The sequence below is a fragment of the Ranitomeya imitator genome, chromosome 3, assembly GCF_032444005.1.
Source record: "Ranitomeya imitator isolate aRanImi1 chromosome 3, aRanImi1.pri, whole genome shotgun sequence".
Classification (NCBI taxonomy): domain Eukaryota; kingdom Metazoa; phylum Chordata; class Amphibia; order Anura; family Dendrobatidae; genus Ranitomeya; species Ranitomeya imitator.
The window spans coordinates 229,518,081-229,544,217 of record NC_091284.1 but is presented as its reverse complement, the minus strand read 5'-3'; the positions used below and the strand labels follow the sequence as shown (position 1 = coordinate 229,544,217).

At 44.1% G+C, this 26,137-nt stretch overlaps 1 protein-coding gene across 10 annotated transcripts in view; it reads left to right on the top strand.

Moving 5' to 3' along the window:
- Positions 1 to 26,137, top strand: part of NUCKS1 (nuclear casein kinase and cyclin dependent kinase substrate 1) — an 88,478-nt gene that overhangs the window by 33,281 nt on the left and 29,060 nt on the right. For 5 of the 10 annotated variants that reach the window (XM_069756241.1, XM_069756238.1, XM_069756236.1 and 2 more), the window contains exons 5-8: positions 3,705 to 3,842; positions 7,299 to 7,454; positions 7,998 to 8,144; positions 11,592 to 11,789. In XM_069756241.1, coding sequence (XP_069612342.1) covers positions 3,705 to 3,842; positions 7,299 to 7,454; positions 7,998 to 8,144; positions 11,592 to 11,789 — 639 coding nt within the window. Of the gene's footprint in view, positions 1 to 3,704; positions 3,843 to 7,298; positions 7,455 to 7,997; positions 8,145 to 11,591; positions 13,053 to 26,137 lie in introns of those variants that run through there. The other 5 variants (XM_069756242.1, XM_069756240.1, XM_069756235.1 and 2 more) reach the window with 3 other exon arrangements.

Below are 26,137 nucleotides of genomic sequence, written 5' to 3'. Positions count from 1 at the left end.
AGTCCCTCACAGCTTGCCTTCCGAGGGTTTCCGTCAGTTTGTCTCCAACTTGAACCAATAATTAAGGGGGTCATCGGAGGGACAGGGTCCTCCTTGGACCGCGTGTGCTTTCCTTTATTTTATGGAAGCCTTTATCCAGGTCTTCCTTTTTTCTTCAAGACATCGGACACTCCTGCATTTTTGCGAGGGGCGAGTCCTTTTTCGTTTTATACCTTCTTTTTAGGCTCTCAACCACTTCCAGAGTCTGTAGCAGCAGTTTTGTACATTCTGTGGATCACAGGTTCAGTACTCTGCCCTTACCTTGCCGAGGTTCTCCATGGTTCTGTTCATCATTCTTGATTCCCTTCCCTTCGTCCTGCTCGGACTCATCCTTTGTAGCGTTCTCTCATCACACTACCGGTCAGGGCGAGGTACGTCTACTCAGCTAAGGCCCCGTTTTCAGTATAGGGCTCGGCGTAGAGAGGCCCTCCGGCCTCCAAATCGACGTATGCCCGCAAAATCCGGTCAGCAATGTTTAGATTTACCAGGTCAGAGCAGTGCTCCTCTTTCCAGTTTTTAAGGCGCACTCTACCCGGGCAGCGGGCGCCTCCCGGCCGTGCACATATAGGGCCTCTGCCTTGCACATCTACAGACCGATGATCGGTCCTCCACATGTTCGCGAATCTTCCATGCCTAGCTTAGGCGTATGCCGGCTTAGGTAGGAAGACCTTGCAGGCGACGGTGGTGAGTTCCTCTGACCTAGATTGGAGTTGACTGCTGTTCCCGCCCCAGGGACTGCTTTGGGACGTCCCATGGTTTCCTGTGTCCCCCAATGAGGCGATAGAGAAAACAGGATTTTTGGTTGCTTACCGTAAAATCTGTTTCTCGGAGCCTTCATTGGGGGACACAGCACCCTCCCAAGTTGAACAGCTCTGTTTATTGTGTTATACTGTTAACGTTTGAGTTCTTTGAACACTCTTTGAGTGTTTGAAACTGTTAATCTGTACAGCGCTGCAGAATTTGCTGGCGCTAGATGAATTTAGAGTATTATTATTATATTATTATTATTCTTTCTCTTTTACACGTTGCTTCTCCTACTGCTTTCTCACTAACTGAATATCCTACTTCCTGTCGGTAGGGTGTACACTGCAGAGGAGGAGCTAACTTTTTTATTTGCATAGTGTCAGTCTCCTAGTGGCAGCAGCATACACCCATGGTTTCCTGTGTCCCCCAATGAAGGCTCCGAGAAACAGATTTTACGGTAAGCAACCAAAAATCCTGTTTTTTTTTTCAGTACTTTGTGCAAAGCTTTTACAGAATAGAGCATGTCACTTTTTTTTTTTTTCAGCGGTTTTCACCCATTGAAAGTAATGGGTGGTGGTGACTAAGTGTGGGGGCTGGGCTGGTTAGTTACTGTTAACCTGAAGGTTAATAGCTTGGGGGGGGGGAGGGGGGGAGTTCCCTATAAAACATGCTCAACAAATTTTAGGTTTAATGGAATGATCTGAAAAGCATTTTCTCACTCTTTTTAAAGCAAACCTTGTGTGGTGTAAAAAAAACAAAAACGTTAATCTGCAGGCAAATGGTGTTTAAAGGGGTGGTCTGACCTTAGGGACTGCAGGCTTGTGAATCCTGTACATGAGTAGTCTTCTGTACTTTCAGTCATGTGCAGTGTGCCTCTGAAGGCAGGAATTGTACACTGGCTTTTGCAAGTCATATCATGCCCACAGGGACTTGATAACATGCAGAGGGACAACTGGACTGGGGAAACTAGCGCCCGATTGACTAATCAAAGGGCTAATTTGCATAAGAAACTGAGAATATATATTTAACACTTATTTAATGAACAAGATTTAGGAGGGAATTGGGCAATAAATAAAAAGTGGCGGGCATTGGAGAATCAGATAGGTTCCCCTTAAATCTGCAAGTTTGATTGATATTGAAGTGTCACTGAGTTTTTCTAAAATTTCAAGAAATAAGGTCTTATGATGATCGGAGAATTGCATAAAATATTTTATAAAGGATCCCTGCTACCTGATGTCCACCATGCTTGTACAACACAATGCGAAGTCAGGAACTGCAAATCATAACTTACACACTGCTGTAATTGTCAGGATCGCTGCCATGAGAAAATAAGTGCAACCGGAGGGGTTTTTTGTCTTGTGGCCTTTCCCCCCCCCAGCACCCCCCCCCCCCCCCCCCCTTCCCCCTCAACAAAAGCAGATGCTCCCCGATTTAAAAACAAACAAGCAAATAAACAAAAAAAAAACAGCTGTTAAAGGGCCACTGTCACCCCCCTCCAGCCGTTATAAACTAAAAGAGCCACCTTGTGCAGCAGTAACAAATACAATCAGTACAGTGCAAATTACTGTAAATGTAATTAGATTATTTTTCGAGGAAATGGCGTGAGCAATTTTTGTAACCAAGAAAAAAACAAGGAGTGCATGATGTTATACCATAAAAACAATAGCCAATTTTTAGTCAAAAATGTAAAAATCCATGGTACAATCTATCATGACAAGAGTGCCAATCCAATGCAGATTGGATGAACCCCCACCTCCCATGAGCCCAAACACATCTTGGTGTGAATCCCATGCTCATATCAAATAGTACCTAGGAGATGAGCATTAGCTCCCAGTCAATACATAGGGGACATTCCCAGCTGATGGTCATAGGTATATCACATGGAAAGTCCACCTGTACCTGATAACAAAATTCCTAACATTGCTGAATGAAGCTCACCCGTAGATGTGTAGGAGGGAGAGAGGCCGCACTGTGTAGTAACCAGCATAGGGAAAGCAGACAACTGGGGGCAGATGTCTATAGCCTGGGAACTGGGTAATACCCATGGATCTTCCCAGGCTGTTAATATCGGCTCATAACTGTATACTTGGCCTTTACTGGCTATTAAAATGGGGGACCCCCCCAAAAAATGACGTGAGTTCCCCTCATAACTAATAACCAGCAAATACTATGCAGACAGCTTCGGGCTGATATTAATAGCCTAGGAAGGGGCCATGAATACGGACACCCCTGCCCTCCGGCTAAAACCAAAAGACACCCAGAAAAAGTCCTTTAATTGAAAGAAAGACACTCCTTTAATCTTAATTAAACCATACTTATGACCTCTGAGATGCTGATGTAAATTAAACATGGATAATAACTATTCTGCTGTATGATTACCTGTAATATGGGAACTTCACCAAATGTGAAATATTTTTGTCACTTTAAGGTGATAAAATGTAAGTTGGCTTTTTTGTTTTTAGACAAATGAGAATTGCTGGGATTATGGATTTCCCTCTTCACCCCCCCCCCCCCATTTCGTCCAACATTAATGGTAGATGTGTGGGGCTCGCGATTTGGTAAATTGGCCCAATTTAGTAGTAGTTAATGGTCCAGTGGAATCATCCTGCATGCTTGCATCGCTGTGGCGTGGGTCTCCATGTTGGTTGAGTCAGGTTAAAATGGACACTCCTAAACGTGACATATATATAATTGGGGACAGTAGTTTGATGAATTGTGTGCTGTAAATGTTTTCATAAGAGTTTGGGAAAGTTATGAAATGTTCTATTCCTGATCTAAGGATCTATGCTTTTAGTTGAGATCAATCTGGGCTGCGCTTTGTCGTGAGGCAGTGCTTGAGTCCTGGAGTCAGGGAAATTGAAGAGTCGGTGGTTTGGCTTCTGAATAAACAGCCCTACTTACCTGATATATTTGTGTTCCAGAGGAAGACTTTGGCAGTGATGATGACTTGGCAGCAGGGGATGGAAAAGCAGATAGTGATTATGAGAGTCCTAAGAAGAGTAAAAAAGCAACACCTGAAAAGAGACGTGCTTCCAAAGGAAGGAAGCGATCAGGTAAAGGTAATTTTTCTTGATTTATAAAAATTTTTTCTTCTAGGTGTATATCCTGCTGTCGGGTACCTTTCACCCCTTAAAGACCAGGAGTATTTCCAGTTTTCTTTCTTTTTCTTTTTTTTTTTTTTGCTCCTTGTCTTCCCAGCCTTAACTTTGTTATTTTTTTTAGTAATGAGCGAGTATACTCGTTGTGTGTGGTCTCTGAGTATTTGTTAGTGATCGGAGATTTAGTTTTCCTCACTGCAGCTGCATGATTTACGGTTGCTAGACATGCTGAATACATGTGAGGAATGCCTTTTTGATAGGGAATTCCCACATGTATTCAGGCTGTCCAGCAGACGTAAATCATGCAGCTGAGGCGACGAAATCTCAGAGCACTAACAAATACTCGGAGATTACCCGAGCATGGTCGGGGAAGCCCAAGCAAAGAGTATACTCATCACTATTTTTCAATCAAAATGGCCATGCGAGGGCTTGTTTCTTGCAGGATGTTACCTTGGTTGATGACATCGGTCTTGTGGCTGTTTCTTAATCTTTATTTTAGCTTTGTGTTAATGATATGCTCTTGTACTTAAGGTACCGTCACACAGTGGCACTTTGATCGCTAGTACGGCACGATCCGTGACGTTCCAGCGATATCGTTACGATCTCGCTGTGTCTGACACGCTACTGCGATCAGGGACCCCACTGAGAATCGTACGTCGTAGCAGATCGTTTGAAACTTTCTTTCGTCGCTGGATCTCCCGCGGACATCGCTGAATCGGCGTGTGAGACGCCGATTCAACGATGTCTTCACTGGTAACCAGGGTAAACATCGGTTTACTAAGCGCAGGGCCGCGCTTAGTAACCAGATGTTTACCCTGGTTACCAGCGTAAACATTAAAAAAACAAACACTACATACTTACCTTCAGCTGTCTGTCCCCGGCGCTCTGCTTCTCAGCACTCCTCCTGCATCCTGTGTCAGCGCCGGCCAGCCGGAAAGCAGAGGGGTGACGTCACCGCTCTGCTTTCCGGCTGACCGGCGCTGACAGTGCAAAGGAAAGCAGAGCGCCGGAGGACAGAGACCGGAATGTAAGTATGTAGTGTTTGTTTTTTTAACGTTTACGCTGGTAACCAGGGTAAACATCGGGTTACTAAGCACGGCCCTGCGCTTAGTAACCCAATGTTTACCCTGGTTACCGGGGACCTCGGGATCGTTGGTCGCTGGATAGCTGTCTGTGTGACAGCTCTCCAGCGACCACACAGCGACGCTGCAGCGATCAACATCGTTGTGGGTATCGCTGCAGCGTCGCTTAGTGTGACAGTACACTAAGGCAGAGGGTTCATGTATGTGGTGCTCTGATAATGCAGACTGCTGACAGGTCACTGATCCCTTTCTGACCTGCCCCCTAGTTTGCATAATGAATACCATCACATACTGAATAAAAAAAGGCTTGTGCTGGCTGTGGCACCGGCACTGCAACATAATTGCATGTGTACTGTGCACATATTCCCTTTTACAGATTTACTTGAGCTAGCTAAGTCATTTTGAAAATGTTACTTGCGCTTTTACAGCTATTGATTTCTATAGAGGTCCGATAGCTGCTGTTGCGCAGGTGCCAGCGGCGCCATCTTGCTGGAGAAAAGTCCTTCACCATGATGGCACCACCTGCGCAGTAGCAGCTCTGAGCGATCGCCGACAGCTTCTATTACACATGCGTGGGCGGCGCAATCTTGGTGGAAAACTTCTTCTTCTTTTTTTTTTCCTCTCCACAAGATGGCGGTGTCTGCTACGGTGTGGTGGGCGTTATTTTCAAAACTTTATTTTTTTCTCTTTTTCCTCACTCAAGTAAATCTGCAAAAGGGAATAAATGCACAGTAACCGTAAGCGATTATGCTGCAGCGCAGGTGTCACGGCCAGCACCTGCCTGCAGAAGCACTTTTTTTTTTTTTTTTTGTCAAGTATGTGATGGTATTCATTATGCAAATTAGGGTGCAGATCACAGAGCAGTGACCAGTCGGCAGTCTGCATTATGAATATCTAATCAGAGCGCCACATACATGAACCCCCGCCTTAAAGCACAAGCATTTCATTAACACAGAACTGAAAATAAACATTAAGGTATCATTTTATATAACGGCGCCGACCTGACACTGTAGGTTACTATGCACAACCCTGCTGACAGGTTCTCTTTAAGGGTTGATCTGTGTACATAGCTGTATTTGTGTTTAACCCCTTAATGACCGCCAATGTCTTTTTTAACTGACATGAGTCTAGCCTCCCCATACATGTGACAATCCAACAGCTGACGGCTGTACACTATAGCTGACAACTTGCTGCATCAGCCACGATCAGTGTTTGCTCCAAATCTGTTTAACCCCTTAGATGCTGCTATCAATAGTGACTACATTATTGTAAATACTTAAGTGTGGGGGTCCTCCTCCTTATCCTAATTGGTGCCCTCAGATCATGATTGTGTGGTCCTGATGTTTGCCATGGCCATTCACAACCAAATAGCGGCCTTAGTCTGACGGCTGTTGTAACCTGTTCAGAAGTTAGAGGCATTTAAGTGATAAAAATATACTTTGTCATGCCACTTTGCATTAATTCCTGAAAATCACTTGAAGGGTTAATAAACTACCTGACAGCAGTTTTCAATGTCAGGGAGTGCTGTTTTTAAAATGCTATCTTTTAGGGGTCCCATATACTGGGAAACCCCCAAAGTCACTTCAAACATGGATAAGTCCCTAAATTTTTTTTTGTAAATTTGCTTTAAAAAATGAAAAATTACTGCTACGTTTAAACCTCCTCCTAAAATGCTAATAAAATACCATTTTACAAATGATATAAAGCAGACATAGGAAAATGTTATTTATTAATGTTTTGCTGTGATATGACTATCTGGATTAAAGGGATAATCATTCAAAGTTTGAAAATTGCTAATTTTTTTTACATTTTTCTCAAACATCTGATATCCTTTATAAATAAACACAAAACCTCGACCTACATTTACCATTATCATAAAGTATGTGTCACGAAAAACCACTGGGATTTCTTGGTGTTCCAGAGTTATACCACATAAAGTGACATTGGTCAGACTTCAAAAATTTGGCTGTCACTAAGGGGTTAAACTCTACTGTGAGGAACATGTTTATAGTACTCAATAATCCTCATTTTATGATATATATATATATATATATATATATATATATATATATATATATATATATATATATATATATATATATATATATATATATATATATATATATTTTTTTTTTTTCTGAATGTTCAAACTTACAGACTGGTCGAAAAGGCATCTATTCAGTCCATTCCTGCCATGTCTCCTGACAGCACACCCAGTGAGGTGTAACTTGGCTTTCCTTTGGAAGGCATAAACTCTCATGAGACTAATTTTCCATTTCTTCTGGGAAGAAAAATTCTTCCTGCTCACCGTTTCATTCTTTCTCTTCGGTTTCAGCTGACAGTGATGATGAAAAGGAACAGCGTAAAAATGTGCGTCAACAAAGACAAGCTGCATCTAAGGCAGTCTCTAAGCAAAGGGAGATGATAATGGGAGATGCTGGGAGTGAGGAGGAGGAACCGGAAGATGAAGATGAAGCACAGTTTTTGGAAAGTGAGTTTTACAACGCAAAACTAAAATGTCTAGTGTGGACTAGTTATTTTAAAACAAGAACTGTTCTTGACACGCAACATCTTTGTTTAAAACTGGGTTATATATGTTAAAAACATGATGCTGAGCCATCCACGCAGTCAATAAACTGCATTGCATTGTAAACGGTCACCAGGTTTTTGCTACCTCATCTGAGAGCTGTATAATAAGGATATAGACTCTTAATTCCAATGGTGTCCCTTACTGGACTGCTTTCTGCAGATTTGATAATCTCTTGATCTGCTGCACTTCTGTTCTCTGCAGAGCCTGTAGAATCCCTTCACCCCTTGACAGCTTTCAGTGTACACTGTGCATAGGTAGAAAGATGCCTTATGGGGGTGTATTGTATTTTTCGGACTATAAGACGCACTATACCACAAGACGCACCTCACTGGATAGGGGAAAATGTCCAAACTTAGAACACCTTTTCTTAAAAGGTTGTTCAGTAGTGGACAACCTGTTTAATATGGAACACAATTTTTTACAACTACTTAATTTCATTTTCAGAGGATTCTGGCAGTGATGAAGACTTCATGGTGGAAGATGATGATGACAGCGATTATGGACGATCAAAGAAGAAGAAAAAAGTTGTGAAAAAATCTAAGCCTGAAAAGAGGGAGAAGAAGGTACCGAAGCCTAGGCTAAAGGCTACAGGTAAGAAATTACTGTTGGTATAATATCAACCAGGACGGCACCATAAAAATATAGTTGGTGGGGTCGAAGCAGCTTGGTTAAACAGCAGATGATTGCTGTGCAAAAAAGGAAAGTAATGCAATTGAGTTTGATCTTGGATGTCATTAATGTTTTCCCCACACATTCCTTAGTCAGAACAAAATTTTGCCCAGCTGTACTTTCCCCAATAGGCACAGCAGATTTTCCTGCATTAGTAACTTGTTAATGGGTAGCCAAGATAGGTGTTAGTTTTTGTTTTCTTTTGAATTGTAATCGACTTTATTTAGTAGGACTTTACACCCCAAACTATTTATATTTGCATATATCACTTCCAAAAAACAAGTCCAACAACATTACATAGCCAGTCCTGAGAAATAAATGATTGAATTGATATGCAAATTGCGACAGTAAGTCTGAAGCCTGTCACTACAGCTGTATTCCTTGCCCAGTGCTGCTACAGCATCCATGCTATGTGACTTAAGGCAATGGAGCTGTCAGTCAAGCAGTAGAAGATGGTGCTGGGTGGGTGATGACGGAGAGGGTTCAGATCTTCCATAGTTATTTGCATATTCAAATACTGATTTCTCAGGAGCGTGTTTGTGATGTAAAGCTATTGCTGGACTTTACTTTGACAAGCTCCATGCAAATATAGTTGTTTAGGAAATCCTAACAGATTTCCTTTTAGCTATATGCAGTGAATTGTTGCTACTGCTGGATATGGTGTGAAGCTTAGAGTAGACCTCATTTTAATTCATCATTTACTAGTACATGAGAAGATGAGCAATGTTGTAACAATTTTGGTAGAGAAGGAAGCAAATCTGACATTGGTTATCAAAATTCTCAATTGATGTAAAATCTGTATTTGATATAGACAGACTTTCTCGTTACTGAGCTAGATGGCAGCTGCTACATGTAGCTTGAAGGGACCAGCTTTGCCTCTAGAGTCTCCGTCCACATAAAATTCTATCTGCAACTGCCATCTCATATCTTGGAAATGGGGAAAGTCTGTCTTCATGATGATAAATGATCAATTTTAACAAAGCAAATCTGAGATATTACAAAGCTGCTTATTTTCATGTGTACTATTGATTTTATGAAATAAAAATTAAAACGACAGTTACTCTAAATTTTCACAATGCGTTCACTCATAAGTCATAGTACTTCCAAGCTGTCACGTGACACCGTAGTTTAATCTGCATATATGGGGTTATTCTGTAGGTTGACGGCATTCTGAATCTAGCCTGTGCTTTGACTTCCACTCCCGGTCGGAAATTAATTTTAGACCTCCATGCAACGTTCAGGCTGTGTGCACACGTTGCTGATTTTTTGCTGTTTTTTCGCTATAAAAATGCTATAAAACAGCATACATTATGCATCCCATCATTTAGAATGAATTCCGCAACTTTTGTGCACATGTTGCGTTTTTTTTCCGCTAAAAAAATGCATCGCGGTAAACGCAGCATGTTCATAAATTTTGGGATTTCCCACTATATAATGCATTGGGAAAAATCCGCAAAAAAAAAGCGGTAAAAACGCATGCAGATTTCTTGCAGAAAATTTCAGGTTTTTCTCAGGAAATTTCTGCAAGAAATCCTGAACGTGTGCACATAGCCTCAGGTTTGTCACGGCGCTGTTGCAGTCAGTCCCAGCTCTCTGTATACTATGGCAATGACTGACAGCCGACTAGTGTTTTTTCTGGTGACCGCTTCCCTTCACTGGGTGAATACTCTGCACCTGTCAGCTGTGCACTACAGACACCCTGCTGCATCAGCCACCATTGGCGTTGACATCAACCATGGCCACTTAACCCATTAGATGCTGCTGTCAATAGTGATAACTGCATCTAGATAGTTACCAAAGCTTGGGAGCTCCCTGTTTTACCCCAGTGGCATCCTGAGATCTTGTTTGTGTGGTCTTGATGGCTACCATGGCAATCCAAGACTAATAGCTTTTGGGTCTGCAAGTTATTGTGGTCTGTTAAGATGTTGACAATGTTTTTGTCATAAAAAAATCTCTCATTCTACTTTGTGTTAATTTCTGAAAAGCACCTGAAGGTTTCATCAACTACCCGATGGCAGTTTTAAAGGGCCACTGTCACCCCCTCCAGCCGTTATAAACTAAAAGAGCCGCCTTGTGCAGCAGTCTAACAAGGTGGCTCTTTTAGTTTTTGGTGCATTTATTCCCAAAATAAAGCGTTTTATAACTTCTCCAAAATACCTGTCTTTAGCCAGGGAGGCAGGTCCTCACCCCCCCTGCTTGAAACGCCACACTGCCGTCATTCAAATCTTCAGGGGCGCCGCCCCCTCCGCGATGTTTTCGCATGAAAGCCGGCGCCTGCGCTGTGTAGTACTGTCTGGTGCAGGCGCAGTGAGCTCTGGCCGTCTGACGTCACAGCCAGGCTTGCAGACTGCGCCTGTGCAGCCACCCACCTTGGGAATCCCAGCCCCGCAGTGTGTTATGCATTATGCACAGTGCAGGGCTGGGATTTATAGGCAGGGCGGCCGCACAGGCGCAGTCTGCAAGCCTGGCTGTGACGTCAGACGGCCAGAGCTCACTGCGCCTGCACCAGAGAGTACTACACAGCGCAGGCGCCGAATTTCATGCAAAAACATCGCGGAGGGGGCGGCGCCCCTGAAGATTTGAGTGACGGCAGCGTGGCGTTTAAAGCAGGGGGGTGAGGACCTGCCTCTCTGGCTAAGAACAGGTATTTTGGAGAAGTTATAAAATGCTTTATTTTGGGAATAAATGCACCAAAAACTAAAAGAGCCACCTTGTTAGAATGCAGCATTACTGCTGCACAAGGTGGCTCTTTTAGTTTATAATGGCTGGAGGGGGTGACAATGGCCCCTTAAATATGTTGAGGAGTGCTGTCACTTCTGCGATTTTTCTACTATGTAGGTTCCCCAAAATTGTGTGTGTATATATTTTTAATTTTCAAGGGAAATTTACAAAGTTGTTTTTAAATTGTAGGCTTTCTATGTTTTAAAAATGGTGCGAACATATGGGAGACGGGAGGGAAGCATTTAAAGTTTACAAATTATAATTTACTTTGTAATAATATCAATTGGCCTAAATTTACCACGAACAGTGTCACTAATTTTTTTTTTTATTTCTTTTGACTCAGATGTTGAAACATTCCAGAGTTGTTGCCAAATAAAGTGACATGGCAAATTTGAAAATTCTGTCCTGGTTGCTAGTGGGTAAACAAGATCAAATCTTTTGAGGGCATGTTTGTGTTGGGACCTCCGAGTCCTTCCAGTGTAGGGCCAAAATGTTATGTCAAACTTCTTACTATGTGGTTCAGATGCTTTTAAAAGTAGCTCATAAAGGCCCCAGATTCTGAAGAAATGGCACTCCTAACTGTCCATTACTGTCCCTTTCTAGAGCAACTTCTGCAGAGCATTTATTTTTCACTAATATATTTTTTAGTAACACCCAGTCCAGCAAAGGCCAAAGGAAAGAGCCGCCCTGCAGCTGCGGCAAAAGCATCAAAGGAAAAATCTCCTTCACCCAAAGCAGAGGAGGAAGAGGAAGATGATGAACCAGAGACGCCACCCCCAGAGAAGAAACCTGCTAGTCCTCAGCAGGAGAAGTCTGGTGAAGAGGCATCTGATGAAGAAGCGCAGGGTACAGAAGACTAAATTGTTGGGTTGGGGGGGGGTAAGGGTGTGAGGGTGATTGTTGGGGGAGATTTTATTAAAAAAAACAAAACAAGTTATAAAAAAACAATAAAGCAGACAGACTTGGTTTAGAACATAATTTAGGCTGCTGCTTGACTTTTTCACCTCCAATTCTGTCTTTAATTTCTGTTTTAAGAGTTACATATGCGCTTTTCTATTTTTATCCAGCAAAAGGTGATACTTTTTGCCATTTTTGGGGTTAATAGTTGGTTGCTCCCATCACCTGTTTAAAATAAAGCCATGCACATTTTTAATAAGTCTGCATTGCTGATATATATTTTCCCTTTGCCATTTTGTTTTCTTTTTTGTTTTTTACATTCATTAGATTCTTAGTGGTCTGAATGGTAATCTGGAAATTGAAATATTCTCTGCTGTTCAAACGTTTCATTTGTATATGGATATTTCCCTCCTGTTAACTAATGGGAAGCTTCCCATCCCACCATTTTTATACAATGACATGGGTGTTCCCTTCTTTTGCTATTTTATTTTGTCAGACAATTTAAGCCTTCATGGAGAAACCAAACTCCTGCAAGTGTTAAGAGTTTTCCACTAGTAAACATTACCAGTGAAATCAATTACATACACCATATGAAATGCAAATACTCCCATTCTTCAGCAGCACCATTCCAGTCATGTTGGTGCAGTTGTTCTTAGAGTGATGTAACGTTGCGGTTTCGGGTGCAGCCAATGAGCAGCTGCAGCTTATCGATATTTAGCCAGTGGACATACTATTAAATATAACAAAGGCTGGTACGTGACTCATCAATGTCACATTGTCTAGGAACAGAGGCTCACAATGGTTAAATGTCAAAACGGCAGGCGTTTAGTATCCAGCTACTTTGTTTGGTATCCTGAATTGATTACTTTTATTAAATGGGTTTGTCCACTACTGGACAACCCAGTTTAAACTGGTGTGCAGTGTTGCCCAAATATACTGCTGAGATTCTTGGTAGTTTCACCTTCCTGATCATGCAGGTATCTTAAAATCATGATTAACCTTTTATGAATTGACTTTTTTTTTTAAGGTACTGACAAAAGATGTGTATTTAAAATTTGTCAGGATACATAATATAAGCAATTTGTATTTTTAATTGTTGGAAACCATCTTATAAAAGTTGAAAGTGATCTGTTGCGTCTCAATTTTCTCCTTATTGTAAAGAAGCTGGTTATAATGAAAATAAATCATGAACATGCAGTTGGTATCACACTACTTTTGGCTCTGTTTATCATTCAGAAAGCGGTTTCTAGAAGGCTTTAAGTTGTAGTCTGTTTTTTTGTAGTTTTTTTTTTGACACCCATGACAGCACCATGAGTAAGGGGATCCTATCTTCAAGGACAGGAAACCTTCAATATAAAAAGGCGGCTCATCTCTTTGCATCAGTTGGTTTCCTGTAATTGATGGGAAACCGTCAGTTAAGATTCAGACCTGAAATCTATGAAGAAGATGCCTGAAATGGCCTGGGTTTAGCAGGCAGGGGTCTGCTGCGGCTGTCACCAGGTGCTGGTAGCACCTTGGAGGTCCCTTTGAGGTGCCCTTCGTGAGCTGGTAAGAAGGCCATATTGCTGGTAAACCACGCAGCCCTGAGTGCATTGGCGCTCTAGGTGATTACAAGAGGATGGCAGACACTTGGCTGCTGCGGCCATTGCTGGTAAGGCCATAGAGGTCCTGAAGTGGTGCCCTCCCTGATTGATCTGGGGCTGAACACTGATGTGGAGGTGCTTCCCTGGCACGTCGGGTGCAGAGAGCTGACGCGGTCCTCACCTGTCTGTCGGCAGCATGACCGGAAGACACTGCAGTCTGACCGGGTCCAGGCAGGTGTATACAGAGCGCTTACTGAAAGTTGCGCTTTGATAGACAGGTTCTGGGGATAGGGGTGGACCACTGCACTCCGGCCAGTGGTCCCACGTGAGTATGTAAGGGACCAACGGAGAGCTGGTAATGGCTACATGTCAGATACTGACAATGGATGCTCAGCAGCTGTAGTCACCGCTTCAGCAGGAGTTGCTTCAGAGGCCAGAAAAGAGGCGCCTGTCATGTCCCCATGGCAAGCATACATCCCAGCAGCCTCATCCGTGCAGCAGCACTGGGTGCAACTCGGGCAGCAGATGGGTACCGCAGGAGCCAGTAGCTGTCACAGTACCAGGATAGAAGAGTCTGCCGTCTCCAGTGGAGATCTTTCTGACATCATACAGCCTCCTGATTCAGTACCCGTGTAAGCGTCTGAGTGGTGAATGATCTGCGAGAAAGTACAGCTGGCTGTTTTCTCTCGTCTTCTCGCCTGTGCGCTGACTACTTGCGGGGTGGCATGGGAGGTCCCTAGAAAGTGTAAGACTAAAACAAACCATAGGGTTTGCCCCCTCTGTGGACAGCAGTTATTGAGGACATGGACGAAAAATTATGCCAGGCCTGTATAGGGCAGACTATCTCAGAAGTCCCCTGGTTTTGCTGCCAGCTTGAGGACCTCAATTAAAGCGGGTGGGGGGAGGGAAGGCGGAGAGGAGATCCATAGAATCCCCTTCAACACCCGAGCCTTGTACTGGTTGGAGTACCCGTGGGCATCTGACCAGTCTGCTGCCTCGTCAGTATGATGCAAGATCATCACTGCTTCCCCGTAGAGAGAACGGATAAGCTAATGAAGGCTATAAGCTGTACTATGGGTCTGGTGGACCAAAAAACTAAAAGATCTGCTCAGGATGTCAAGTTCAGAGGCCTTGAGCAGAGGAAGCTTAGGAACTTCCCGATAAATGAGCAGTTGTCAAATCTCATTAGAAGGGAATGGGAGAAGCCGAATAGAAAGCAAAGTCTAGCTTCGTTTAAAACTGTATCCCTGTGAAGAGGGAGATTCCTCCTCTTGGGATAAAGCCCCAAGACTGGACGTAGTGGTATCCAAAATTTCAAGGAAGTTTTCTTTGCCATTTGAAGACTTTGGATCGCTTAGGCTACGTTCACACTAGCGTTGCGCCGCCCTGCGTCAGCGACGCAACGCGTGACGCACGGAAAAACGCGCGCAAAAACGCACGCGTTTTGCGACGTGTGCGTCGTTTTTTGACCAAAATCGGACGCACAGAAAATGCAACTTGTTGCATTTTCTTGCGTCCGACGCAAGTGTCGAAAAACGCCACACAAAAAACGCACGCGTTCCCTATGTTAAACATAGGGGCGCGTCGCCGGCGCAACAGCGACGCACATTGGCGGAACGCCAATGTGAACGTAGACTAAAGGAGTTGCTGGACAGGACTGACCGCTGCCTGGAAGACCTCGGCGGGGGCTCAAAGCCCGGAAATCGCAGCCACGTGTGGTCAGATCTCTGAAGGTCTGGCTGGATAACCTAGAGGACCAGCTTGAACAGCAAGTACCTAGAGATACGATCTTGGCATCAATTCCAACCATCAAAGGAGCAGCAGCATTTCTAGCGGATGCCTCAGCGGACTCAGTGAGATTGGCAGTGAGGTCTGCTGCACTGTCAAATGCAGGTCCCAGAGCGGTCTGGCTGAATTGTTGGCCAGGGGACATACAGGCAAAGACCAAGCTTTGTTCCCCTGTGATAAATTCCGGTTTGGTCCTGCCCTTGACGAAATTCTTAAGGCAGGGGATAAAAAGGGTTTCCCAGCGCTCCTTTCGTAGAGGTCCCTATGGTCGCAGGAGACCACTCGGAGACAAGGACAAGCTGACAGAGCAGCCAAAGAGGTTTCTTTTTCGGATAATCTTCCCAGGAGTCCAAGAAAGCCCACCCCAGTGACTCGTCTTCCCAGGTGGAGGGAAAAATATTTAGAATTGAGTCCTCAGGGGTTGATACCTTTTTAATGGCTAACTGAAAAGATGGTAACAAATTGCAAGCTTTCAAGACTACTCAGGTCCCTTCATCAGGCATAGACTAATAGAAATTCTGAAGAATCACATATTTATGCACAACACAGCACAGAAAAATACCATAGATAAGTCAGGTGACGTTAAGCAGAATTACCATGGTTGCATGGATTTGTCTTTACATCAACTAAGGAATTTGCTAGTCAGACCATGTGGGGTCATCATAACATAGAACCAGACCCCAATCAGAGGACAATAAAAGATTCACTCCTTATCTATGAAATGTTCCAATATTTATGGAGATAACTGTTTATCACTCACATAATGGTTATTCTGCTTAAGTCACCTGTCTTATCTGTCGCAATTTTCTGTGCTGTGTTGTGCATAAATGTTATTCTTCAGAATTTTCTATTAGTCTATGCCCGATGAAGAGACCTGAGTAGTCTCGAAAGCTTGCAATTTGTTTCCATCTTTTCAGTTAGCCATTAAAAGGTATCAAACCCCCTGATGACTCTCAATTCTAATTATTTTTCTATCCACTGGCTAACACGGTGCCAAGATATATAGCTTTCCTGTATCAGATGGAGGGAGACTTTCGGTCTTCCTACCAGCCTGGGAGAGGATTTCTTCAAGTGCCTGGATCCTTCAAATCATAGCGTCAGGTCTGAAGTTAAAATTCCATCCTGTCTCAGAGAAGGGAGTATTGGAAGAGATTCCCCCAAGGGAGATATAGAAGGGGTTCTACTCAGAACCCCCCCCCCCCCCCCACACCCCCCAATTTCTGGTTAAAAAAAAAAAACACACAAACGGCCACATCCTTCAGGACCATTATAAATATTAAGGCGTTGAACAAATTTTCAGTCGTCCCCTCATTCAAGATGGTCAGTGAGGACAGCAGTGAAGGTTCTATTTCCAGGTTATATAGAAACGGTAGAGAGAGGTGCAATAACGCAGTTGCCAAAATAACAATGTTTGCTGTAAGGTAAAATTCTTACCTGTTACACGTTGAGTATGCACAACACATATACTAAGTATGATAGGAGGGCTACGAAGGATCTTCAAGAAATTCTGGATAGGATATTCAAGATGCTGACAATTCCGCGTTCCTCAAATCAGGCAAGGGAATCCGTTAAGAAGAGTTGCATACTTTATTCGGGGCTATAAAACTACGCATTTCGTGGATGTCCTGTCCACTTCCTCAGGTACTTGGCCAATAGATTGGCCAAGGATGCCTATTATTGTGTACCAATTCACAAACAAACAATATCGGAAGTTTCTCAGGGTAGTGGTACAGATAGTCAGGAATCAGACACTTCCAATACAGGGCTCTCCCCTTTGGGCTAGCAATAGCTTCCATGGATATTCACAAAACTAATTTCGGAGGTGACCGCTCACCTCCGGAAAAAGGATATTCTGGTCATACCATACCTGGACAACTTCATGATCGTGGGGGCTTCCTTTCTCCAGTGTCAAGAACGAGTCAAAGAGTCACTAAAGTGTTTGACCACAAAGATGGCATCTGAATCAGAAAAAAACAGGCCCTAACCGGTAACATCTCTGGTCTTTCGGGGTCTAGTGATAGATTCAATAAAACAGGAATGCTGTCTTCCAGAGGAAAAGGAAAGTATCTATCAAAACTCATCTTATCGCCCATGGCAAATCCAAGAATGTCCCTCAGGGAAGCGATGTCTTTATGTTCCCTGACCATTTGTATACTGGCAGTCAAATGGGCGCAGTTCCACACACGAGTGGTTCATTTTGGAGAACGAGACACTCCTGCAGGGGCGATTGGAAGGAAAGTGAGCCTTCCTGAGACAGAGGTTGATTCCCTCTGGTGGCTAAAGATCGACTCAACACCCAGAGGAGTTCCTTGGGTAAACGAAGTATCCAGGGTAATCACAATGGATTCCAGTCCCTGGGGGTGGGGAGCCCACCTGGACGGCCGCTGGCTACAGAGGACCTGTTCGCAAGGGGAGAGGTTACTCTCCTCAAACAACTGGGAACTCTTGGCAGTGGACATACTTGTCTTCCTGTGGGGCCACCATGTGAGAGTACTCTCTGACAACCGGAGTACGGTGGCCTATATAAATCACCAGGTAGGTACTTGTTCCAGTCCGCTATTGTCTGTGGCAGAACAGGTATTTGCACGTGCAGAAAAGTATTCTCTCATTGTCAGCCCTGCATATCAAAGGGGCAGAAAATGTCAGGGCAGACTTTCTGAGTCACAATCGGCTAAGTCAGGGAGAATGGACCCTGAAGAAGAGCGTGTTCAATCATATCGTGGACATGTGGGGTCAGCCCCGCATAGATCTTTTCGCCTCCAAAAACTGGAAGATCCGAAAGTTTTGCTCGCTGAATCCAGGGGGCAACCCTCACATGGTGGATTCCTTCAGGATGGAATGGACCTCAGGACTACGCTACACCTTTCCTCCAGTATGTCTCATCTTGGCTGTTTTGAGAAAGATCCGAGAAGACTGAAGGTTATCCTCATGGCTTTCTTTTGGCGGACGAGACCTTGGTTCTACTGGCTGAGGACAATGTCCGTGTCGGATCCGTGGGTCTTTCAGAGGATCAGGATCTTCTGTCCCTGCGGCCCTTTCTACATCCTCAGATGTCCGGGCTACATTTAACAGCCTGGAATTTGAAAGGTCGATTTTAGAAGGGAAAGGTTTCTCAGCTAAATTAATTTCTACCCTTCTTAGTAGCAGGAAGCCGGTGACCACTAAGCTCTACAGGAGGACTTGGAGAAAGTTCCTATCCTTTTCAGGGACAGCTAGGGGGAGGTTCCTGTTACATCTATACTGGAGTTCCTCCAGAAGGGGCTAGAGCTTGGCCTCTGTGAGTACCCTTAAAGGGAACCGGTCACCCCGTTTTCTCAGTATGAGATAAAAATACCGTTAAATAGGGCCTGAGCTGTGCGTTACAATAGTGTATTTTGTGTCCCCTGATTCCCCACCTATGCTGCCGAAATACCTTACCAAAGTCGCCGTTTTCGCCTGTCAATCACGCTGGTCTGGTCAAAAGGGTGTGGTGAAATGGCTGTTTCTCCCCCACCTCTTGCTTATCTTCCCGGCGTTGGCGTAGTGGTTCTCGCATGCGCAATAGCCAAAAAATAGCAAGATCTGTGATATTCACCTGGTTATCGTGGGGGCGGCCATCTTCCTGAGGCCGCGCGTGCGCAGATGGAGTATTCTGCTGCATGGGGCTTCAGGAAAATGGCCACCGCGATCTCCATCTGCACACGTGCGGCATCCTGTGGCCATTTTCCTGAAGCCCCGGGCAGCAAAATACTCCATCTGCGCACGCGCGGCCTCAGGAAGATGGCCGTCCCCACGATAACCAGGGGAATAGCACAGATCGCGCTATTTTTCGGCTATTGCGCATGCGAGAACCACTACGCCAACGCCGGGAAGATAAGCAAGAGGTGGGGGAGAAACAGGCATTTTACCACGCCCTTTTGACCAGACCAGAGTGATTGACAGGCGAAAACGGCGACTTTGGTAGGGTATTTCGGCAGCATTGGTGGGGAATCAGAAGACACAAAATACACTATTGTAATGCACATCTCAGGCCCTATTTAACGGTATTTTTATCTCATACTGAAAAAAACGGGGTGACCGCTTCCCTTTAAAGTTTAGGTCTCGGCCCTGGGAGCGCTATACAATTGTGACCTAGTGGGTAGTAGATGAGCCTCCAGGTTTATTAAAGGGAACCTGTCACCCCCAAAATGGAAGGTGAGCTAAGCCCACCGGCATCAGGGGCTTATCTACAGCATTCTGGAATGCTGTAGATAAGCCCCCGATGTATCCTAAAAGATGAGAAAAAGAGGTTAGATATTATACTCAGCCAGGGGCGTTCCCCGCTGCGGTCCGGTCCGATGGGCGTCGTGGTCCGTTCCAGCGCCTCCTATCTTCATCAGATGATGTCCTCTTGTCTTCACGCTCCGGCGCAGGCGTACTTTGTCTGCCCTGTTGAGGGCAGAGCAAAGTACTGCAGTGCGCAGGCGCCGGGCCTCTCTGACCTTTCCCGACGCCTGCGCACTGCAGTACTTTGCTCTGCCCTCAACAGGGCAGACCGGGTACGCCTGTGCCAGAGCCACAGTGTGAATACAAGAACAGGACGTCATTGTAAGAAGATGGGAGGTCCCGGACCGCGACGCCCATCGTACCGGGAACACCCCTGGGTGAGTATAATCTAACTTCTTTTTCTCATATTTTAGGATACATCGGGGGCTTAGCTACAGCATTCCAGAATGCTGTAGATAAGCCTCTGATGCCGGTGGGCTTAGCTCACCTTCCATTTTTGAGGTGACCGGTTCCCTTTAAGGCCTGTGGTAGAGCGAAGTTGGTCCCTACGTGCAGAACCCCCTCCTTAGGATTTGAATTTAGTGCGCTGACAGAAAGCCCTTTTGAGCTGTTGTATTCGGTCTCAGAGAAAATAATCTCGCTAAAGATGTCCCTGCTGCTAACTTCAGCCCTGACCGCGTACAGAACATACCACAGCTGGTCAGGGGGGGAAGCAAAAGACAATACTGACAGAACCGCAGGAGATCGCAGAGGATACATTTTGTGAGGTAAAATATTATTTAAAAACAGTCAGTGAAATATTTTACCTCACAAAATGAATCCACTGTGATCCCCTGCTGTAATGTCAGTATTGTCTTTTGCTTCCTCCCCTGCCCAGGAGATGTGGTATGCTCTGTGCATGGTCAGACACAGTCAATTTTTAAAATGAACTTTTGTTTGTGAGAAAACCCGTTTAATGTGACCGGCTTCCTCTGCCTGTAGACACGTTGCGTATCTGCCACCGGGATCAGCCGAATGATTCACTGCACCTGCTTGGAATTTGCGCAGGTACAGTAAATCAGACCGTCACCATCTTTCTGCAGACAGATATATTGGTAGTCACATTAAAACTGCGCACACATGAGGTCTGGCATTGTCCTGCATTAGGAGGAACCCAGAGCCAACCACACAGGCATATGGTCTCACAAGGGGTCTGAGGATCTCCTCTTGGTACCTATTGGCAGTCAGGCTACCTCTGGTGAGCACATGGAGGGCTGTGCGGCCCTCCAAAGAAATGCCACCCCACATCATTACTGACCCAGTGCCAAACCGGTCATGCTGAAGGATGTTGCAGGCAGCAGATCACTCTCCACGGCGTCTCCAGACTCTGTCACGTCTGTCACGTGCTCAGTGTGAACCTGCTTTCATCTGTGAAGAGCACAGGGTGCCAGTGGCGAATTTGCCAATCCTAGTGTTCTGTGGCAAATGCCAAGTGTCCTGCACGCTGTTGGGCTGTGAGCACAACTCCCATCTGTGGACGTCGGGCACTCATCATCCTCATGGTTTCTAACCATTTGTGCAAACACATGCACATTTGTGGCCTGCTGGAGTTCATTTTGCAGTGCTCATCCTGTTCCTTCTTTGACCTGAAGTAGTGGTCCTGCTGCTGGGTTGTTGCCCTCCTTCGGCCCCCTCCACGTCTCCTGGTGTACTGGCCTGTCTCCTGGTAGCGCCTCCAGCCTCTGGACACTACGCTGACAGACACAGCAAACCTTACCACAGCTCGCACTGATGTGCCATCATGGATGAGCTGCACTACCTGAGCCACTTGTGTGGGTTGTAGAGTCTTTCTCATGCTACCACGAGTGTGAAAGCACAACCAACATTCAAAAGTGACCGAAACATCAGCCAGAAAGCATTGGTACTGAGATGTGGTCTGTGGTCCCCACCTGCAGAACCACTCTTTTATTGAGTGTCTTGATAATTGCCAATAATTTCCATCTGTTGTCTATTCCATTTGCACAACAGCATGTGAAACTGATTGTCAAATAGTGTTGCTTGCTAAGTGGACAGTTTTGACTTCACAGAAGCTCGATTTACTCAGTTATATTCTGTTTAACTGTTCCCTTTTATTTTTTTGAGCACTGCGTGTGTATACACACACACACACACACACACACACACACACACACTCACAAATATATATATATATATATATATATCTTTGTCTCCTTAAAAGGAGGGGGGCCCGGACACATTTCCTGCACAGGGGCCCCAAGCTGTCTGTCTGCCCGCCCCTGCCTACATGCCTGGCTTGTGTATAAAAAAATGCTTTAAACGGCACCACAAATCCATGGACTACTAAATTCATTTGACTTGCACACCTCACATATGCCAACTTGATGCACGCTATACAACTCACATATGCCAACCTGATGTACACTACTCAACTCGCGTATGCCATCCTGACTTACACTACACGACTTACTTATGCCAACCTGACGTTCACTACAAAAATCATGTATGCCAACCTGATGCACTCTACACATCTTACGTAGGCCAACCTGATGCAATCGATACTACTCACGTATGCCAACTTGATGCACTCTACATTACTCACATATCCCAATCTGATGAACTCTACACAACTCACATATGCCAACCTCATGCACTCTACAGAACTTACATATGCCAAATTGATGCACTCAACGCAACTTTCATTTGCCAACCTCATGCACTCTGCACTACTCACATATGCCAATCTGATGCACTCTACACTACTCATGTATGTCAAACCTATGCAATTTGCACTAAAAGACAACCAATTCATAAGTAGAGAAGCAGGGCCTCATAATTTTGACAACCAGACTAAACGTTAGACCCCTAAAAATTACCTTTTAATCTTATATTCTTAAATAATGGATTCATAAGTATTACACATATAATACTCGGGATCCAAGAAGTAACGTTTCTCCTTGCGTAGGGTGATATGTTAAGCATGCCGAGATGAGGAGACTTAAAGCCGCAATGCTCTTCTGGGAAATATGCAAATTATCTCTTCAGAGAGGAAGAGGACTAGAACTCTAGAAGTCAATATCGACATTGACTTCTAAAATTGATACTTCCGATAGGTGGCACAAGAGTTCTAGTCCTCTTCCTCTCTGAAGAGGACAATTTGCACATATAATACTCAAAAAAACAAAAAATACTCAAAGGGTATTTTTAGAATACAGTAGGGTTGATCACATTATGCCAGACAGGGACAGGGATGACAGACCTTTCCACTCCCTAGTTGTCCCTTTCTTTTCACTCTAAATGGCAGCGGAGGTTGGCACCCTAATGTTTAAGGTAATGGTGGCCCCGCTCAATGTCAGTGTCCCTAAACACGCCTGTGGATATATCAGGCCCAATTATGTACTATGTATGGAATCGTCACTATCAGTACTAGTACTGGTTCAATCCCCAGGGAAAGAGGGCAATTCATAAATGACTTAATTTAAATCAGACTATACACCATATAAATCAATGTGTACCATACATGGGCCTGTCAACTAAATTATACAAAAAAGGTTGCACTCTATCGTGCCAAAGCATGTCTAATATGAAATACATGAAATATTAATAGCAAAATGGCTTTTGAACATTAGGAAAATATTTGAGACGCTTTGCACAAAATTTGATCAAATAGTGTGAGCCCATCAACCATCGGCAAGGTGGTCTCATTAAAACTGATGGGTCCCTGACCTCCCTGTCCAAATGTGAACACTTACCGAAGGCCAATGTCTGTATGCCTGGGTGAATGTGGACACCTCTATCAGCAAGGCCTACATATTCGTTGCCTGGAACCAAGTGTGATTAGATGTAATTAGAAACCACATGGTGATCGGAGTACGGACATTGGCCTTCGGTAAGTGTTCACATTTGGACAGGGAGGTCAGGGACCCATCAGTTTTAATGAGACCACCTTGACGATGGTTGATGAGCTCACACTATTTGATCAAATTTTGTGCAGAGCGTCTCTCAAATATTTTCCTAATGTTCAAAAGCCATTTTGCTATTCATATTTCATGTATTTCATATTAGACATGCTTTGGTACGATAGAGCGCAACCTTTTTTGTATATTGTGTATGGAGGTAGCTGCTCCTGGTATGCACCTATTTACACTAGTTTGGATGTGCCAGTCGTTTTTCTGTCATTTCTATTTAGCTTACTGACTGAGCACTCCTCCCGTCACCATGTGGTTTTTAATTACATCTAATCACACTTGGTTCCGGCCAACCCATATGTAGGCCTTGCTGACAGAGGTGTCCACATTCACCCAGGCATACAGACATGGACGGACAAAATACAGTACAGACCAAAAGTTTGGACACGCCTCATTTAAAGATTTTTCTGTATTTTCAAGATTATGAAAATTATACATTCACATTGAAGGCGTTAAAACTATGAATTAACACATGTGGAATTATATACTTAACAAAAAAGTGTGAAACAACTGAAATTGTCTAAAAATTCTAGGTTCTTCAAAGTAGCCACCTTTTGCTTTGATGATGGCTTTGCACACTATTGGCATTCTCTTGATGAGCTTCAAGAGGTAGTCACCGGGAATGGTTCCCTTTTTGCACATTGCGTTAGCGCATTCTGTTGGCGTATGCGCTAAACGGATTGCACTAACGCAATGTGAACCTATTGGCATTCTCTTGATGAGCTTCAAGAGGTAGTCACCGGGAATGGTTTTCACAGGTGTGCCCTGTCAGGTTTAATAAGTGGGATTTGTTGCCTTATGAATGGGGTTAGGACCACCAGTTGTGCAGAAGTCTGGTGGGTACACTGAATAGACTGTTAAAATAGATACAAATATACCTAAATTGTATTGGATATTTTAACAAATGAACACCTACCTAGATGCGGAGGTTGGCACCCTAAGATGACGAGAGACTATGTCCCCGCTCGTATGTCGGCTGTCCCTTTACTCCTGTCTGACCCTAAGAAGATGTATAGTTAGAAAAAGAGGGCTAGATGTCCTGTATCCAATATGTATATACAATGGTACAAAAAATAGAAAAAGCTATTAGGCTAGGTTCACATTGCGTTAGTGCAATCCGTGTAGCGCATACGCTAACAGAACGCGCTAACGCAATGTGCAAAAAGGGATTGCATTTAGCGATCCCGCTAGCGCAGATGCCCTATCTGCGCTAGCGAGAAACGGACCTCGAACGCTGCAAGCAGCGTTTGAGGTCCGTCAGAAAATAACGGGACATCACTAACGCATGCCAAAAATGGCATACGTTTGCGATGCGTTCGATACATTGCGGTCAATGGGTGCGCTAACGGATCCGTTGCATAGCGTTAATTGCGCCATGTCACGGATTCCGTCAGCGGACACCCACTATTGCAATGTGAACCCAGCCTTATATAGTAAATGGAGATAGTTCAAACATGTGCAATTCAATCACACTCAATGCCAGAAATAAATACCCCCATACACATTGTAGTACCTTAAGATCAGGGAAATTTGTATTGGATACAGGCCATTTGGCCCTCTTTTTCTAGCTATACATCTTAAGGTCAGATAGGAGTAAAGGGACAGCCGACGTACGAGCGGGGGCGCCATCTCAGGGGCTATACTCTGCATTTTACTACCTTAGCAGAGATTGTTGTATTAGTTACAAAAGTATCTTAGAAGTATTCTTCTAATCCTGAGGTTATAGGTCTATCACTATTAAAGACTTCCTTGGGTGGTAGTTAGCCCTGTACAGTCTGTATTTATATTTTTTACACTTTTTCGTGTTTTCTTTGCGCACACTGTCACCTTCATTCAGTAGACAATTAGGTTTTTTTTATTAATAAGTTAATAAAAGTTATATTTTAGAGTGTTTTTCTAGTAGTAAGCAGTTATTCTATACCCTATAATATATTGAATTTTTGTAAGACTTAATGGTAAATTAGAAAAAAGGGAGTATCCATCTATGTCCCTAGATAAGGCAATGACCAGAGCGGCAGCTTCACCCCAAAGAGATCTATTAGGCTGCGTTCACATTAGCGTTCCGCTAATGTGCGTCGCTGTTGCGTCGGCGACGCAGCGGCGACGCGCCCCTATGTTTAACATAGGGGACGCGTGCGTTTTTTTGGTAGCGTTTTTCGACACGTGCGTCGTTTCCGACGCTAGCGTCGGACGCAAGAAAATGCAACAAGTTGCATTTTTCGTGCGTCCGATTTTCGTCAAAAAACGACGCACGCGTCGCAAAACGCAGCGTTTTTGCGCGCATTTTTGGTGCGTCGTGCGTTGCGTCGCCGACGCACCGGCGCGCAACGCTAATGTGAACGTAGCCTTAGGTATGAACAGTGACCATGATATCTCCAAATAAGAAAAAAAATATTCTTTTTTAAGATTTTAATTTTATTTATTTGAAAATCAGTTTTATTTTGTATATTTAGAAATGTATAATTTTAAGAACTGCCAAGGAAAGAAATAATAATAAAATTAAATCAGCCACACGTGAAGACTAAATTAATTGATTAGGAGAATGCAGTGCTATATCGTCTACTGAAACCATGCAAATGTGCCATAATAAATTGTCTATTAGTAAAAAACAATACATTTTAGGGCACATTATACAGCATCCTTTTGACAAATTGCAGCAGGAATACTTAAGATTTGTTTTTTTGTTTTCAATTTGGCCCAATGGACAGTCACATCA